This window comes from Cucumis sativus, chromosome 7 (assembly GCF_000004075.3).
Source record: "Cucumis sativus cultivar 9930 chromosome 7, Cucumber_9930_V3, whole genome shotgun sequence".
Classification (NCBI taxonomy): domain Eukaryota; kingdom Viridiplantae; phylum Streptophyta; class Magnoliopsida; order Cucurbitales; family Cucurbitaceae; genus Cucumis; species Cucumis sativus.
In genome coordinates this window covers 5,740,263-5,758,550 of record NC_026661.2, presented here as the reverse complement: position 1 = coordinate 5,758,550, position 18,288 = coordinate 5,740,263, and the positions used below count along the sequence as shown (strand labels likewise).

At 33.6% G+C, this 18,288-nt stretch overlaps 3 protein-coding genes across 6 annotated transcripts; all 3 read right to left on the bottom strand.

Moving 5' to 3' along the window:
• Positions 1–590: 590 nt before the first annotated feature.
• On the bottom strand, positions 591–2,380 carry LOC101211574 (allene oxide synthase 3). The gene is made up of 2 exons (XM_004136957.3): positions 1,506–2,380; positions 591–1,413 (listed from the first exon to the last, which is right to left on the bottom strand). Exons 1-2 carry the CDS (start codon positions 2,240–2,242, stop codon positions 714–716), a joined length of 1,437 nt encoding a protein of 478 aa, XP_004137005.1. The 5' UTR covers positions 2,243–2,380; the 3' UTR covers positions 591–713.
• A 4,237-nt stretch (positions 2,381–6,617) lies between these two features.
• HPL (allene oxide synthase, chloroplastic-like) lies at positions 6,618–9,063 on the bottom strand. Of its 3 annotated transcripts, none has more exons than XM_031888324.1 (3): positions 8,229–9,063; positions 7,397–8,145; positions 6,618–6,827 (listed from the first exon to the last, which is right to left on the bottom strand). In XM_031888324.1, exons 1-2 carry the CDS (start codon positions 8,951–8,953, stop codon positions 7,434–7,436), a joined length of 1,437 nt encoding a protein of 478 aa, XP_031744184.1. In that variant the 5' UTR covers positions 8,954–9,063; the 3' UTR covers positions 6,618–6,827; positions 7,397–7,433. The 3 variants fall into 3 exon arrangements, with proteins under 3 accessions (XP_031744184.1, XP_011658536.1, NP_001274399.1); XM_011660234.2 differs by having other exon boundaries at positions 6,618–6,862; positions 8,229–9,052; NM_001287470.1 differs by lacking the exon at positions 6,618–6,827 and having other exon boundaries at positions 7,434–8,145; positions 8,229–8,953.
• Positions 9,064–11,853: 2,790 nt separating this feature from the next.
• On the bottom strand, positions 11,854–18,040 carry LOC101211074 (proteasome assembly chaperone 2). Of its 2 annotated transcripts, none has more exons than XM_004136955.3 (7): positions 17,884–18,040; positions 15,005–15,170; positions 14,776–14,834; positions 14,216–14,334; positions 13,158–13,395; positions 12,959–13,070; positions 11,854–12,252 (listed from the first exon to the last, which is right to left on the bottom strand). In XM_004136955.3, the coding sequence occupies exons 1-7, from the start codon at positions 17,941–17,943 to the stop codon at positions 12,173–12,175; spliced, it is 834 nt and encodes a 277-aa protein (XP_004137003.1). In that variant the 5' UTR covers positions 17,944–18,040; the 3' UTR covers positions 11,854–12,172. The 2 variants fall into 2 exon arrangements, with proteins under 2 accessions (XP_004137003.1, XP_031745257.1); XM_031889397.1 differs by lacking the exon at positions 17,884–18,040 and adding an exon at positions 15,273–15,602.
• Positions 18,041–18,288: the final 248 nt, after the last annotated feature.

Sequence of the window (18,288 nt, the reverse complement as noted above, 5' to 3'; positions counted from 1 at the left end):
TATATATATTTAGATGTATATATATATATGTACAGATGTATACACATATATATCATATAAACAAATAAATAAAATTTGTTAGTTTAGTAAGGTATACTAGTCCTAATCATAATAAAGAGAATAATAGAAGTAGCAAGGGAATCTAAGAGGAAGTTGTAGGTTAATAGTTTAGTGAGATTTCAAACAACTTGAATTGTGTTTATAAATTTATTATGAATTGAACCCAACCAATTTTTTTGAAAACGGAAGAATTGGATAGAAATGTAAAAATTTCAACCTCCCTTCCCCACTAAACAGCTCAATCCCCAAATAATCCACTTCTATAATTACATTAAAAGAAAAAATGAAAAGAGAGAACGTGACATTTAATTATTCATTACGAAAATTAAAATAATAAAAAGCAAGGATTATAAATTAATATCCTCCACCTCCCACAAAACACCAATCACCAATGATTCTAATTTAAAACATGATCAACTTAGCTTAATAAATAATTATCAATATATATTTATGTATGATATATTACTAAAATTTATTCTCACAATGCAATATAGAGTGTTCAAAAAAAAAAAAAAAAAAAAAAGAAGAGAAATTGGAAATAAGGTCATAATTTAAAAATTGAAGAGAGTAATTAGGACTAAAAATGAATTTCAGTCTTTATTTGTTTGAAAGGCGTAGAGCTTAGAGGAAGCTGGCGCAACCGTTGATAGCGATTAGGCTTTAGTCAACGATTTCACCTTCACAGACCAACCCAACGACGACCGGGTTCCCTCGACGGTGAACGTATCATAACGGAGGAAAAGTTCCACCAACACTACTCTGCACATCAGCACCACCAGATCCCTCGCCGGACACTGCTTGTTCTCCGCCGTTGGCTCCTCCGTCTCCCGACCATTTGACCAATAAACATACTTCAAAAGCTTCTCCCCTTTCTCGCCCACGAACCTTTCGCCCACAAACTCCTCCGCATTCTCAAACACTTTCGGATCTTTTGTCGCAATCGGCTGATACCCAAAAATCATTTCCCCTTTCTTGATCTCGAAAGCAGAATCATGGCTCTCTATCACAATGTCTTGTTTCGCCTTTGCGTATTGGTACGGCACCGGCGGGTCGATCCTCAGAACCTCGTACACCACGGATTTCAGCAGACTCATCTTCTCTAAAGCCCCGAATGTTATTCCCCCGTCTATCTTCACGGCGGCTCTGATTTCGCCCACTAGTTTCCGATGAAGCTCCTCGCCGGCAGATCCAACCCAGTTCAGCAGAATCGGCAACAACACTTTCATTCCGGCGTATGCGTTGAATCCAGCTAAAAACACTAAATTATGACATGCTTTCTCTCTGTTTATTCCCTGTTTCTCGGCTTCGTCTAGAAATGAACCTGACGACTCGTAAAACGATTCGTAGAGCTTCCTGTAATACAACATTAATCAGTTTGTGGTTCTGATTCTAGATAGTTTTTAGTAATTTAAGAAAGAAGTTGATTTCAGTTTTCATTCATTTACCTGTAAGCGCTTTTAACGAGTGCGAACGGTAAACGGAAAGTATGGATGATGAGATCTTCAAAGCAGCTGAAAATTTTGGGCAAACCAAGTGTAGCTAATGGAGCGAGCTGCATAGTAAGCCATCGGTCGACTAAACCCGGTCCCTCGGAGCTGAAATTCTTATCGGGGCTGCGATCGGAAAGCAATCGGAAAATGAAATCAAAGGATGCGTAATCACTGATAGGATTAAAATTGGCGACGTTATTGTTTTGTAATTCCTTTTCAAGTTTATCAAACATCTCGGAGATGGAGGTTCGAAAGAGAGGAATGAATTGGTGGTGACGAGAGGCAAGAAATTTGAGGAAATGGCGTTTGAGAACAGAGTGCTCTGTTTCAGATGGGTCTAAGAAAGCACAAGTACGAATGCCTCCAGTGAAGGCAAGGGAGGGCATGTAAGTTCCATCGAGAACGTTGCGTTTCTCAACTTTAGTGGTGTCGAAGAGGATCGGAAAAGTGAGGGCGTCGAGAAGGACGATTACTTTGGAATTGGAAGAGATGAAGGGACCTGGCGGCATGTTGGTACGGAACACAGTGGAATTGTACTTGGCCATTCGGGATCGGAAGAAGGTTTCTCTGCCTTGGATGTAGAAGTAATGGTAGCGATCTATGATGGGTCCAAAGATGGGGAAGCCATAGCTGCCGGGGATGGGTTTCAGAGGGAGGGGAATTTGTGGGTGTTCTGAAGAAGATGAAGTCATTTTTTTCTTAAAAAAAGTTATTGGAGAACGGAGAAGATGGGGAGAGGAATAGGATTTTAATGAATGATATTTAGGAAGCACATGTTTAATCTAATGTTGTGTGTGTGTGTGTGTGTGTCCCTCTGTCTTTGTATTCATTTTATTCCAAATGCGTTCATTGGAATTTGCAACACAATTTTTAATATAAGTAGCCCCAACCACCTGTGCCTATTTCATAAAATTTAAATTCAAATCAATTTTGTAACGTGGAGTTTAAATTTTAGACTATTAAATCTAAATCTTAATTTCATTCCAAGATTAAAAAGAAAAACACAATTTCAAAAATAAAATAGAGAATATAACTTACTTTAAACAAATAGTATATTACATAATCAACAAAAGAAAAATTACATTTTATATGTGTACTTAGTTTGTTTTTTCTTAAATATCATAATGAAGAGGAGTTGTCCCATCCACGAAACAATGCTACAAATAAAATTTGAAATGAATAAATCAAATTGAGTATAATGCGACGACAAAATTATAGTAAAAGAAGATGAGAGAGCACAAGAAAATTGAGAAGGGAGGAGAGTTACAATGTTTAGTTTAGATATTTATATACAAAAAAAAATGTACTATCAGTTATTATTTCTAAGTTTTGTTTTTTAAATCTATACTATTTTATGCAAAATAAATATGAAAAGTTTTTTGAATTTATATCTACCTATCAGGGTCTCATTCTAAGAAATGTTTAAGTATTTATTTAAAAAAATGATTAACGATGTTCATACTTACATTTTAGTTTTGCATCAAAATTAGTCTTGCCACATTTTTCCACTTGTTTTTGTCCTGAAGTATAATTTTATCAGTAGCATTTTAAAGTACAAAATAAATGCATTCTAAAATGTTATATATTAAAATTTTAGCAATTTTTTTAATTATTTGTCCATGAAAATAAAGTGTTTTCAATTATACAAGTTCATTAGTTGTTATATATATATATATTTATATTTATTTGGAAATAATGTATAGCATATAAAAATTTCTTTTATGATTGACAATAGTCATATTAGTTTTATTGAGATATTAAATGCTAGCTATATCACATTGGTAACCTAGTTCAACAAACACGACTTATATCTAGAGAGCTTATTTGCTCATATAATATATATTATTATTGAGATTCAAAAGTTTGTAACTTAACTCTAAAATTAAACTCAACTTTCCTTGACGGTAAACTTGAATCTCCTTGAAGACGAATCCAAACTCCACTGAATTCATTGATCGCAGTACAATTATCTCAGCCTTCATTTATATTTTTCTTATCCATTGTTACTCTGTTAAATCCTTTGACAATCTTCAATAATTTGTCATAATGCAGAAGCTAACCGGTTTACTTTCGTACATATTATTCACCAAAAATATAAACGATTGAACACTGTTGTGAAGAATAATTTTACATTCATAAAACTTCTTCTTTTTAAAGAGTCAAAAAAGAAGAACTTACAATAAAATATTTATAAATATGAGGAATATCCTATTGTTTAAATGAGATAGTTAAGGAAGATCGTTTGACTCATTGTTAAAAGATATCGAAAAATGATCTTAAACATAAAAAGAAAATATTTAACTTTTTTTTAAAAAAAAAACTAATTTCATATTTGTTAAAAAAAAATCTAAAAGCATATATACATAGGTAAATGTAGCTAAGGGAAAAATAAATGATAGAAAAACTAAATGATCTACAACAAAATTTTAAAAAAAGTTTTCCTCCAACTTAAAACTACTCATCACCAAAATAATGAAATCATTTTACTTAATTGTGAATATAAAATTTCACCATTTAAATAAATAAATAAATAAATAAACCTCTCCATCACATAAAATAATGAAAATTTTTAAACATTTAATATTTGAATTAGTTTTTTTCTCCACGTGGGGGAAATCATTTTTTAATGAATCATTTAACTAATTCATTGAAAATGGAATCACGTTAATATTTAATACTCAATTATTTAAATATAATAATCACAATTAATTATGGTAGAAAAATAAAATTGAATACAAAATTATGACAAATTAAAAAGGAGAATTGAAAAACAAAATTGAAAGCAATGACACACTGAAAACAAAAAAAAATTATCCTCTTCTAAGCTTTTGTGTATACAATAGATTATATGTTCTGTAGATATAAAAGAATAGGTGAAGCGTTGAAAGGGCACATTGGAGATAAACATGAGGAAGCCCCCAATTATTGTGAATACAATGACTTAATTTTGTTAAAGCAATGGTGGGTCACACTGGGTGGATGTATTCAACTCTCATGACTCTATACAAAATTACAAGATTAATACTTATTTTGGTTCCCATCTTCTTCTTTTTCTTCCACATCAAAATAAATGTCAAACTATTTGTTTCTCAATTCATTGGTGACCTTTTGATGGCAAATGTATTTTTCTTCTACAATTTTACCCTCAAATTTTTTAATGTTAAAATATTGGAGTGAGATAATTGTAAAAATTATATAGTTTAAAAGTTGAATTTATTATTTGAAATGAAAGGTTCAATTTCAAGATCTATATAATTTAGAAGCGTTAAAGGTTAAATAATCCATTTAACCTAATCCTAACAAAAGCTGAATTGGGGAAATAATTAGCCTCAGTTAGGGGCCGCTTTAATAAAAGTTGGGCCTACGTACGAGTTACAGGCCCAAAACCAAATAAACGTGGGAGTGCTTACCTCTTAATTCATTTGAATTGAACCTCCCACCTTTCTCACCTTCTATTTTTCACTTTAAATATGAACGTATAAGCGCAGTTGAGTCGTATCTAGATTGAGTTAAAACTCTATGTCACTCATTCTAAATTGCTTTATTTTTCAACGTTAATTACACTCTCTTTCTTCTCCAACCATCAAATCTCTAATTTTTCATCTTCATTATATTAGCATTATGTCACTTGAGTTATTAGCATTATGTCACTTGAGTCATGTTGTCGTGTATATCTACCTAATTGTTCAAGCAATAGTATAATTATGTGACATGATAAGCTCTTTTAAAATGGATGCTAATCATTGAAAATCAACACCAACACGTTGAAAAATATTTATTTGTTTAAATTCACGTGAAAAACGAAAAATATCAATTTGTACTTGGTTCCTTGAAAAGATGGGGCATTACAAATTTGTGGGACCTTTTTACTTCTCCAACCTTATCCCTTTCTAAAATTGAAAATTAATGAATAATTTTGATTTTACAAAAAGTTGGGTATGTTTTTAAAATATAAGAGTATCCTTGAGCAAGAAATTTTGGCCAATTAAATTTTGCCATGTCATCACAACAAAATGATGGTGATTATAATTTGATTGGATTTTGGATAATAAGTTTTCTCTTAGTCAACCTAATGCAAGTCCCTGATGAAAAATCGAGCCAAACAATGGTGCCCGAACCCGCTAAGAAAATGAGCTCAAGTCCAAGCCCACCTAAAGTCCACAAATTTTCTCTATAAATAAAGACCCTTGTCATTCATTTTGAGGGGTCTTTGGTAGGAGAGAGAATTGAAGCTCTGAAGTGCAAGTTCGTACCAACAATTTCTGAAAGATTAAAATCTTGCAAGATTTAACTTTTTCTGAAAGATTGAAGACAACTTATGAAAGATTAAAAACTTGCAAGATTAAACTTTTTCTGAAAGATTGAAGACAACTTATGAAAGATCAAAGACTTGCAAGATTATACTTTTTCTGAAAGATTAAACATTTGGAAGATAAAACTTTCATTGGATTCCAGAAGATCGAAATTCAAATCAACTTGCAACTATAACATCTTGAAGAACGAAGATAAAAAAGTTATAAGTTTTTACTTGTATTCTAGAGAAAGCGAAAATAAAAAAGTTATAAGTTTTAACTTGTATTCGAGAGAAAACATCAAAAGAGTAAATATTATAGATTGTATAAACAATATTTATTAATATATACACAGTTCAATTCCAATTATTAAAGAAAAAAAAGTAGTTGTTGAATAATGGGAAGGATTAAAATATAGAATGAAGTTGTAGATAAGGAATAAAATACATATCACGTGTTATGTCAATCTTAGTGCAACACAATATATATTATAGTTAATTACATTCTACTCATACTTTTTTACTTATTTATTTTCGGTTTCCCCTTTAAAATGTATTTACTTTATGATCATCATATACATTTTTACATTAATTATCCATTTATAACTTTAAACTTTTTATGAATTAAAATAAAAAACCATTCTTTCTGTTTTTAAACCTCAAACTATTCTTTAAGTAAATTAATTTGTATCATTAGTTATGTTTTTGTTTATAAATGAATGAATTGAGGCAAGATGAGTCCTAAATTGTAATTGATAAAAGTTCAAAATTTAGGGTTATAGACTATGAAGTTGATATTTGGTATTTATTTAATTTAAAAATTGGAGCATAGTTGAGAAAAAAGAAACTATAAAAATAAGATCACCCGCGGGTTACAACACACAATGAGATCTCAAATTAAAAACGACGCGGATCACGAGGAAATTACTTTATAACCCCAACAAATCAATGATGTGTCATGTGTGCTCAAGTCCACCACAGCTTCCCTGCATCAACCAATCACGAACACCCTTCCTTTATTCTGCCAATCAGCAACAAACATTTATATATATATATATATATATATATATATATATTTGAATTTTGAACTTCAAAAAATAAAACCTTCAATTTCTTTGTATATATTTAGACGCATAAATAAACTAAATAAAAATAACAGATGCCTTCAGTATGGAATTATAAATTACAACAATATCTTCAATTTTGTCGTTTATTTAGTAAAATAATCTCATCTCATTCTTCTTTTAAAAGTCGTATATACAAAAATGAAAGACATATAAGCATAGACGATTGAACAAATGCTACGCCTGTTCTATCTCAGTTGTCATCAAATATACTAATAATATAATTAAGTGGTATGTAACACTTTTGGAAACTACTTTAGAAATTATAAAAGCTTTTGGAAACTACTTTAGAATTTATAAAAGCTTTTGGAAACTACTTTAGAAATTATAAAAAGCTTTTGGAAACTACTTTAGAAATTATAAAAGTTGATACACTAATTGGTATGACCTTAAAGAAAAAGGTAAATTTTGAAATACATAATTAAAAATACCTGTAAAATGATTAAAAACTAATTTTGTCATTAGCTTCTAAACCGAAGCGGTGGCTCTGGTCAAGGACTTGAACTTCACCGCCGGACCCAGCGCCAAATCTGCGACGTCCACAGTGAACGTATCATAACGGAGGAAGAATTCCACCACAATAATCCTGCCCATCATCACCACCAGATTCTTCCCCGGACACTGCTTGTTCTCCGCCGTCGGCTCCACCGTCTCCCGCTCATTTGACCAGTAAACATACTTCAAAAGCTTCTCCCCTTCTTCTCCCACGAACCTATCGCCCACGAACTTCTCCGAGTCCTTAAAAATCTTCGGATCTTTAGTAGCAAACGGCTGATAACCAAAAATCGTCTCCCCTTTTTTGATCTTGAAACAAGAATCGTGGCTCTGAATCACGATATCCTCCTTCGCTTTCCCGTACTGGAACGGCACCGGCGGTTCGATCCTCAGAGCTTCGTACACGACCGACTTCAGCAGACTCATTTTCTCCAAGGCGGAGAAAGTCAGTCCCCCTTCTTCCTTCACGGTTGTCCTCACTTCCTCCGCCAGTTTACGGTGGAGATCCTCGCCACCGGTGCCGACCCATTTCAGTATAGTGGGAAAAAGGACTTTCATTCCCCCGTATGCGTTGAATCCAGCAAGAAACACTAAATTGTGACATGCTTTCTCTCTGTCTATCCCCTGTTTCTCTGCTTCGTCTAGAAATGAGCCAGAGGAGGAGTAAAACGCTTTATAAAGCTTCCTGTCAAACCAAACTCAACAAATGAAATTAAAAAATTCACAAACATTTCAGGATCTAAAAGAAGTTTCTGAATCTCGCTCTACCTGTAACGACTCTTGACTGGGAAGAAAGGCAGGGGAATGGTGTGAATAATGAGATCTTCAAAAACAGAGAAAATTTTGGGAAGGCCAATGGAAGCCAATGGGGCAAGTTGAAGCCCAAGCCATAAATCGAACATTCCAGGTCCATCAGCAGCTAATGTCGAATCAGGGGTTCCATCGGAGAATAAACGGAAAACATAATCAAACGACATGGCATCACTAATCGAGTTGAAATCAGCGATCTTATTTTTGTCGGCGAGTTTATCTTCAAGCTTAACAAACATCTCAGACAAGGAGCTTCGAAACAGAGGGATGAACCTGTCATGGCGAGAAGCGAGAAAGGAGAGAAAGAGGCGTTTGAGAACAGTGTGCTCTGTTTCCGATGGGTCCAAATAAGCACAGGTGCGAATGCCGCCGGTGAAGGACAAGGAGGGCATGTAAGTTCCGTCGAGAATGTTGCGTTTCTCGACTTTGGTGGTGTCGAAGAGGATGGGAAAACTGAGGGCATCGAGGAGGACAACGACTCTGGAATCGGAGGAGATGAAGGGGCCCGGTGGCATGTTGGCGTGGAAGACGGTGGAGTTGTATTTGGTAATTCGGGAACGGAAGAATTCGTCTCTACCTTGGAAATAGAAGTAATCGTAACGGTCTTTGATGGGACCGAGGAAGGGGAAGCCATAGCCACCGGGAATGGGTTTGAGAGGAAGTTCAGGGGAGGAAGAAGCCATTGCTGTGACCTGTGATCGTACAAAAAGTAAACAAAAGGTTTCTTATCTTCACGTTGGAAGAGAATGGTGACAGGACAAATTTATATTTTGGTTCGACTCTTTTATTTAAAATATGTATACTATATTGGTATGTAATAATGCAATCTATGATAACACTTACAAAAAATACACTAAAATTTACTGTAATGGGAACGATACAAACTCAATCCATCACTCTGCATACCTTCATAAATATTTTTTAACCTTTTCTCATTTATGATGCTTTTCTATGCATAATCTTTTTTTTCTTAAATATTAAGTCAATTTGAAAGACTCTTCAAAGAGTGTGCTACTTTGTTTTATAAGGTAAAACCTCAACTATTTTTCACAATTTCTTCAAATATTAGGTTCTCAATCAAAAACAGCATCCAACAAAACCCAAAAGAAAAACCTAAAATAAAAATGTTGAAAATTTTGGTATGTACGCGTTTGAATTGATAAAATTATTATTTATAGCACGTTTTAAAGATTTAACTTTAAGTTCAAGTAGTTTTACTTGTTAGGTTGGCTCCTAGTAATCACTAAAATTTGAATGATATCAATTATTGGGACACGTAAGACTGTACTATATAGATATAGGTCACAATCAAACTTAAATACTTATTTATTTTTACCAATAATTTTTTAATACAACTTTAGCTGTTATTAACATTTTTTAATTTGTTATATTTTAATCCACAAAATTTTAAAATACCTACATTAGTTGTCTGATATAATTTTAATATTATATTTATATACATATATAATGTATGTATGTATATATATTAATGTGTATGAATACTCAATAAGCTGATTGATATGTGACAATGCATGAAAGCCCAGTGGGATGAGGCGCACCACGCCGGACCAGTAATGATGGGTAACACAGCTATCTTCTACGTTGATGTATTATTTGATCTTCTGGGTTTCAATGATTGTTGGTGTTCAACTATATGAAATTAGTTCATCAATTGTAAGGGAGATGAGTATTAAGAAGATGTATTATTGATATTTACACTCATAAGATTTACATCACTAATGAAGATTGGATTGGAGTATTGAATAATTATTTAGATAGCATCCAAATGGGAGTATAATATTTAAAATTACACTGATTTGATAATATCACATCATATCGTAATAATGGACTACAAGACATGTATTTTTTTTCCAATAAAGAACGAGACACGTGGGGAATGATACATGTAGTTAATTACTAGATTTAAATTTTGATTTTTTTTAGATTGTTCTATTTATTTTTATATTCAAAACAATAATGCACTTGCTTATAAAAATAAATGTCAATACACATCTCTACAATTATTGTTAAGAGAATATGATCGTAAATCAAGATATTTGATGAAAGTAATTTGAGTATTGGTAGATATGTCTTTCAAAGAAAGTAATTGACCACACATATGTCTAATTGGATCGACTCCTCTTTACTATTTGCTATTTTATGGGTCCGTTTTTTTCCTTTTAATTCTAAGATATGATGTAGAAATTTATATATAATTTAATTTTGATATTTAGTTTATAATGTAAGTATAAATTTGACATTAGAAATGGAAACCCACACAACAACAAATACATAGAGTCTCTCATTTAAATAGGCTACCACGTGTTCTGCACACACCAATTTTATACTTTTAATTTCAAATTTTAAGCAATGGTTTTTTATTATTTCGAAAGTTGAAGCTAAAAAAAATCAACGAAGTTATTATTAATGATGTAATAACTAACTAGATATATAAATGTTACAACTATCTAAAGGTATACAACGGAAACATGGTTATGTAAAAATGAATATTACAAAAGCAAGTAAAAGATGTGATGATACAAAGATTGATAACTTAGTTCGGTGTAAAATCACATCCACACATAGTAGTATGCTTGATAAAATGAAACTTCACTATACAAAGAGTTTAACAATAGCAATTACAAGGAAGACTCTATTTTACGTGAATTTTTTCTCAATTCTTTTTTTTTTTGTTTGTTTAATATAATAGAGATAGAGATATTTGGGTTGAGAGTATTTCCTATTCATAAGCATATCTAATTAATTATTAATATCATGCTTGGCATAAAGGGTGAGTATGAGCATTGGAGATCTCTGACCCTCTCATTTACAATATTTAAACAAAATAATTGGAAATGTGACTTGCCTGAAAAATAATAATAATAAAGTCCTACAGAAAGGTGATAGAATTAATTTTGTAGTCTGAATTATTTGACTAAAATAGGTAAATAAAAGTAATGAGTTTCTCAACCTTTATGGGTCAACCAGACCTTGAACAAGTTGCCTTCATCACATCATAATGATATATACATAAATATGCCATCTCAGCGAATAGAGGACATGACATTCTCCAAATCTATTGCTTCTTCACTGCTCCTCTTTTATCTCTTACCAATTTACAAATATTACTTATAGGTATTAAAAAGTTAAAAAGTGTTATAAAATACTTACAAATATACCAAAATTTTACATTTTACTTCCTATTTCACTCTACTGCAATTACATATTTTCAAACAGTTTTGCTACATTTTGAAACATCCCTATATCTAAACAATAACAAGTTGGTATTAAATCCCAAAAGACTGAAACCTATTTTTTTTTAGTTTGAAGTTAAAATTTGCCAAACACCAATTATTCGTATCACTAATGCTTGGCAATCTTAAACGTCCATATTTAAGAGTGATTCCAAATGGTTAATTACCATCAAACGCGTCTTTAACAATTTTAAAGATTTCTTTCCCCTTTTATTTTCCATTTATCATTCCCAAAACACCTTTGGACTTGACAATTTTAAAAACAAAACACTTTTAGGACTGTATTACATGAAAAAAACCTTGACTTCATTCTTAGAACAGAGGAGGAGGAGGAAGAAGAAGGAATCTTACAAATACATCTATTTCTAGCAAATAAATATAGCTAAGAGTACAATTTTAATCAATAAAACTTTAGATAAGCAATTACCATTTGAATACACAACTCCGAAACAGAAAATTTTAAATTCCAAATGGATTAAAGTAGAATAGATTAACTAAAAAGAGGGGAAGCATTCACCTGTTACAGAAAGGATTGAGAGGCTTTTCATTTCTACTTTACTATACAAGATCAATTTTCTTGAACTGCTTCTTCTTGTATCATCATTTCAGCAAAACTGACAAGGAGTCCCATCCTCAACCCATCTTTGCCTAGAAGATGGACAGATCTGGTGGTGGTCCATAAACAGACTTCCAAGAATAGGGGACTACCCATTTGATGCCTTCATCACCTGAAGAGAAAATCAAAAGAGATGGGACACACACACACGGGTTTTCAGTGCCACCTTTAAAAAGCTTTATACCAAACATCACTATTAAGATTTCAGAAAACCTTTGATGATGAAACTTCTGTTTGAAAGATAGAAAGAATGCTTCCACTTTTTAGGAATGTGTGCACTCAATGGATTAAGAGGGATAGCAAAGGTTCAAACAGTCTCCACTTTTTGGTTTAGGCTTGGTGGCATATATCTAAACTGATTGAGCTATGTACCCAAGTTCACAAGTGTACATCATAGTTTTTAAGAGGACGTTTGGCTCACCAAGTAGAGTTAATATGTTAGAGTTAGTAAGTTTGTGTACGAAGTGTAAAGTAGCAAGATAAAGTTTTTCGATAAATGTGAAAAATAAAAAATGAGAAAAAGATGAAGTTGCTTTATAGATGTGAAAAGTAGAGCAAGAGGAAAAGATGAAGTTATTTGATAAATGTACAAACTTCAATAGTATTTACTATTTAATTTGGTGGGCCAAATGGTGCCTAAAATGATAAAATGGTTGTTTGTGGTGTAATGAGCAGGTAAAAAAGATAATGTTACCGCATCATTTAAGATAACATGAAAACCTAAGAAATGGACTTAAAAATATTGAAGTAAGATGAATTTAAGCCGACAAATGATATATTTGTTTTGGAAAAAATGGCAGGTGAAGCCATGAGATTACCAGGACGCAGACCCAGAAGTTTGCCTGTTGCCTCAGCCAAATTGAAAGCATCGGGAATGTTGTCTCCTTCTGAACAATAGCATAATAAGCAGGTGACCTTTACACCTTTGGCCTTGACACCACCACAAACATGAGTGCTATTAGAAAATCTTGAAAAATTTAGTGTCTGACGTCTGATGATGATGTTTCAAGGTTGTACCTTCAAAAAAGTGAAAAGAGAGGCAAATGGTAGACTTGGAAGATAGTCTCCCTCCTCCAACTCTTCATCAAAAGGTGGGCCGTGCTCCTGTGTAGTCTTGGCTTCGGTTAGAGTGCTAAGATATTTCCATCGTGACTGCTCTGAATCATATTCATGCAGGCGTCTCCATCCCATTTGTTCACAGTAGTCATCAGTTCCGTCGTCCTTGGTGCTAGAAAGATAGTGTATCTGCGAACCACTGATATGCATCAAAAGGCCAAATTAACAACTATGAAATAACATTTAATGGTCAGCCAGTCAGGCTTGCTATGTGGAAAGAACAGACAATGAAATTCAAGTATTTTACAAGTAACTTCTGGAAAATAATCATCCACCCGATATAATTTGCACCCTATAATTATATGCAATGTGCCCTGTTTCAATGTGAGAAAGAGCCAAGATCCGCAAATTTGCCTTCTACTACTCGTTCCTGTCCCCAATCTTGCGAAATACCAGATCATTTAAATTCAATAGTTGCTGATTGTGGAATTATACTAATCTGATTCTTTAGCAGTTTAATGTACTCCTCCTCAATGCTGAAATAGTGGAAGACTTTTTCGAGCTTCCTCTAGATTCTGGAACAATTTGGCAAGGCAGTTTCGAGGCAGCCTGTTGCATCTTCTTGCGAGTTTTTAGTTCCAAATTAGTTCTTTATGAGAGAATTTTGCGTCATGCTTTGTATTTAGATTTCTACGGTTATGGTTTCGTTTAGCTTGATCTCTTTCTGTTTGGAATTTGTACTTTAGCTTTTGTTGTAGCTGTGGACTGAATTTTTCTCTTTTCTCTTGCTCTTAGTATAATACTCTTGTCCTTTGAGCTTAAGACTCTTTTATTAATAATAATTTAAGAGACTTGTCTCCGTTTAAAAAACATGGCATAGATATTTAATGGTGGGAAATATTTCAGTTTTTATAGCAATTGCTTCATTGTACGTGTGACAAAATAAGATTTGTGACTGAAAATGAACCTTAAAAATGTGTGGGTCAAACTTATGTTAAAGAAGGTACCAAATAAAATACCTTGATGTGTCAATTTGTTGCCACCTTCCAAAATCTAAGCTAGATAGCAGAACAACATGCTTCTTCCCACAAGTTGCAATAAAATCAGCCAGGTTCTTTGCAAAATCAACCATTTTCCCCTGTCGAACAAAACAATTTCTGATTTAAACATACTTATAATTGACAATTCCAAAGCAAAGAAAAGGAATCAACAAACCAAAGAAAAGTAGTATCATCTCCTCGATATAACAAAAAAAGGGATAACACTGAGACTAGGAAATCTCCCTTGCTAAAGTCATTCTCTGAAGTCTATATTGGGTTGGCGAAACTTGAATTACATTCTAAAAGTAAATTTATACTCCGAGATATACAAACATTATTCAAGACAGAGGTTTTCTTTTATGATTTTCAGAAGAAATCAACCCCATTTTTACTCTTGTTGAAAGGGATTGTATACCTTTTCTTTACATGAGATAAGGTATCATATACCTTTTACACACAATTAGTGGGAAGAATGAATAAGCAAAAATACATAGCCAATTTTGATAAAAATGTGATTTGACTGGGATGTTAAAACTTGCCTTGATCACAGGTGACCTTTGCTGAACAAGGGTCAATGCATTCGGTGTTGATTCATAAACTGAAAACAAATTTAAGAGAAGAAATTAATGCATAAACTCACTGAGGTCCTGTTGGAAAGGAGTTACTGGAAGACAGAAGAAGTTGATATAACAAAGTTAGAGTTGATATTATAAATTTCAACGCCACTTGAACAATTTTAATAAAAAATTACCATCAATCAAGACACACCTTCAAGAGGGAGGGCAAGCTCCCCAATAGGAAGTGGCTCATAAGCATTGTTACCAATACAAGGCAGAACACAAGGGTCGTCCAAATAACCAATTCTTGCAGCTCTCATTGAGGAAACCAACAGATCTACTGCTAACTGCCCCACATTGCCTATTGACAGTGCTGGCTGAATTCAAAAACCAAAATAATATATACAATTTAGTTTTAAGACAAACTGATAGCTACTTTCTTAGATTTAGAAAAAACATTAAAGCTGATGTCTCCATACTGAATTCAGAGCACTTCTGGACTTTTTATATCATATAAACAAAGAGAATAGGGACCCAAGCAATGCACGTTCCTTTTAGTGTCCGAATGAGCAAGCACAACAAGTTTTACTGACATCTGAACAAAGAGCTCTTCAGTATATTAACTCAAAGTTTGATTACTTATAATGAACGTCCTGGGTGTCTTTGCACAAGTTTACATAAAAGAACTTCACTAGGTATGCAATATGATGAGGTCCACGAGGTCATGGTCAGGAAACACTTGATTTCATATTGGTGGTGGAGTTAGCTGGTAAACAGGTCATGGTCAAGCTTCTCTTAGTGAAACATCCCTAACAAAGAAGATGGAAAGTTGGAATTCATCATATGTTCTATTGTCAGGGCACGGTTTGGTTAACACTAACACTGGAAGTTCTAAAAATTTCAGTAAACTGCCAAATGAGTTTGAAAGATTAAAGTGTTAAAGGAAGTTGAAATGTGAGCTACCAACTATACAAAAATACGGTTTCCAACCTCAACCTTGTTCTCGCCACGATGGGGGAGACTTGAGAGGAGTATCTACTACCCAGTTTTTTGTCTTGATGAAATAAGGAGAATGCAGATGCAGCAAGTTTGCTGCCAAAGGGTCAATAATATACATACAATCTCCAGTGCATATTACTTAAAATGGGTAAAATGAGCATGAACAATATGATTCTGAGGCTAATATTAAGAAAAACGTGATTGCAGTCAAATAGTACTAACTGGCCTAGTTTTCTAAAAATCGTATCTAACAGCACTTTGTGTTTCTAAACTGCAAATTGAACATTTCCATTTTCGCTAGTTCCATTATCCTGGATCCCACTAGGCCAGTTGTCTGACACCAGGTTTGAATGCAATTAATGAAATGTGGAAAAACTGGTATTGAATATATTATCGATAAGTTGGAAGGTCCACCATCTTCATGCATCTATTTCCTGGAGGATGTTCAATTGAACTTTCTCGAACTTTCTATTTGCTAGAAGGCCTATCAGGCTCACTTCAGCAAGCTGTAACTTAACTGCAAGACCAAATAAGAACTAATAAGCAGGCTACTTGTATATCTAATAGGGTGCTTATCGATTATATGGGTACGGAACCATGGCAATAATAATATACACAGATTCTGCCAAAACTTTCTAAATATCTAGATGGCCTGCTTTAAGGAAAGTTCCACCAATGGCCTTCCAACTTATTTTCTATGTATTTGCAAGCCTAGATATGCTTGCCATGCCGTTCTTCAAAAAGTATGTAGCTGTTCCTCTGTTCAGTACTTGAAAGGTAGTAGCTAATTCATATTTTCTCAACAATGCATCTGTCCAGAAGAAATCTCCAATCCTCAAATGTCTCAAACATTTTGTCATCAATTAGGCTTCCCACCTCCTATTGTAAGTGTTTATGCAAGATAAAGCAAAGGAGGAACGTGTTTCATTAGTAGTTAGTTACCTGGGTCAGGAAGTAAATGGACTATTCTGCATTTTTTAGAGGAGAGGCTAGCCCTCTAAAATAGGCTACAAGGTCTTGTCTGGTGCTTGGTACCTCCTTTTATCTTCTCTGTACATAAATCATAGACCTGACACCTATCATTTCTCAGACTGCCTCTTCATAAACTGCTCAGGTGATGGTTATAATTTTAAAAACTGCTCATGATTTTGTATAGTTGGGGTCCTTTGTTGTAGTGGAAGCCCCTTTTTTTGAGGGCTTAATTTTTGTGTGCCCATGTATTCTTCCATTATTTTCTCAATGAAAGTCGTTTTCATAAAAAATAAATAAACTGCTTAGGTGAGTTCTGCTTATCACATTTTCAAGAGTCAAGACCACGACTTGCTTATTCCAGACCATGTAAATCTTCTGGTTAAGCTCTACAGGAAAGGGCTAGGCTAAAGGGATGGTCAGACTGAATTCTAAAGAGACAATTCATTAGGTGTTGTTTTGGATGCATTTATTTGAACTTTGAGCTAGATGCAACCCCTAATTTTCATGAATCATGGTTGAGAATCCATTAACCTCAACGCTGGAGCTGGGGCTCTCTATTTGAACCGCCTTTGAAACTTCAGCCTAATGCTAAAACTAACTTATAGTCCTTGGTATCCCAGTAAGAAAAAAAAAACAGATATGGAGGCAAATGAAAGGAATAATTAGCGAATGAAATCAGATTATCAAGCTGACATAGATGCTGTTATCAGTTTATACGACAACAACGCTAACACATGCCCTTGCACCATTTGGAATTTACTACAGAAACATAACAAACTTTCTCGTAGTAACACATAGGAATTCAAAGTAAATAACACATCAAATGACAATATGGCACATGAGCAGTAGATTTACTAATTGGCATAACTCAATCAGCCACATAAACCATCGCTTTCCTTTCAAGCCTCTATGAACAGAAGGCATGGAAGTGGCCAATTGAACAAACAATAGAAAATGTGAAAAATAGAATTTCGTTTTCTCTTCAATCTTCAATGAACTTGATAGACATTCAAACCACTCGGAACTAATACGATGCAAAAAGCGTCTACTAGATTGATTTAATTGATAAAAGGAAAAAGGATGAGAAGTAGAAGCTCAGACAAAATTGAACGAACAAACCAGAACGAGAGTGGAGCATTGATCATGAAGTTGCTTTCCTTCTTCGAGAAAAAATTCCATCGTCGGAGAAAAAAACCACGAAATCCAGTGACGCCGAACACTCAAATTTTGAGAATTTAACGGTGGCTCCGTTGTGGAGGTTTTCTTGAGCTTGAAGAAGAAGAAAATGGAGCTGAATTTTGGGCCGTGATTTCCCAATCCTCCGCCCATGAAGATAAATGGGCTTCATTGGTCATAAGCTAACGGCCAAATTCTTCTAATGTGGGCTTTAATATAAACAAAAAAACGAAAATTAGAATGGATAACCATTTCGTCAATAATAATTAAGGATATAGCAAAATTTTAAAAAAATTGCAAATATAGCAAAACTATCACCGATAGATTTGTATCGCTGATACACTTCGT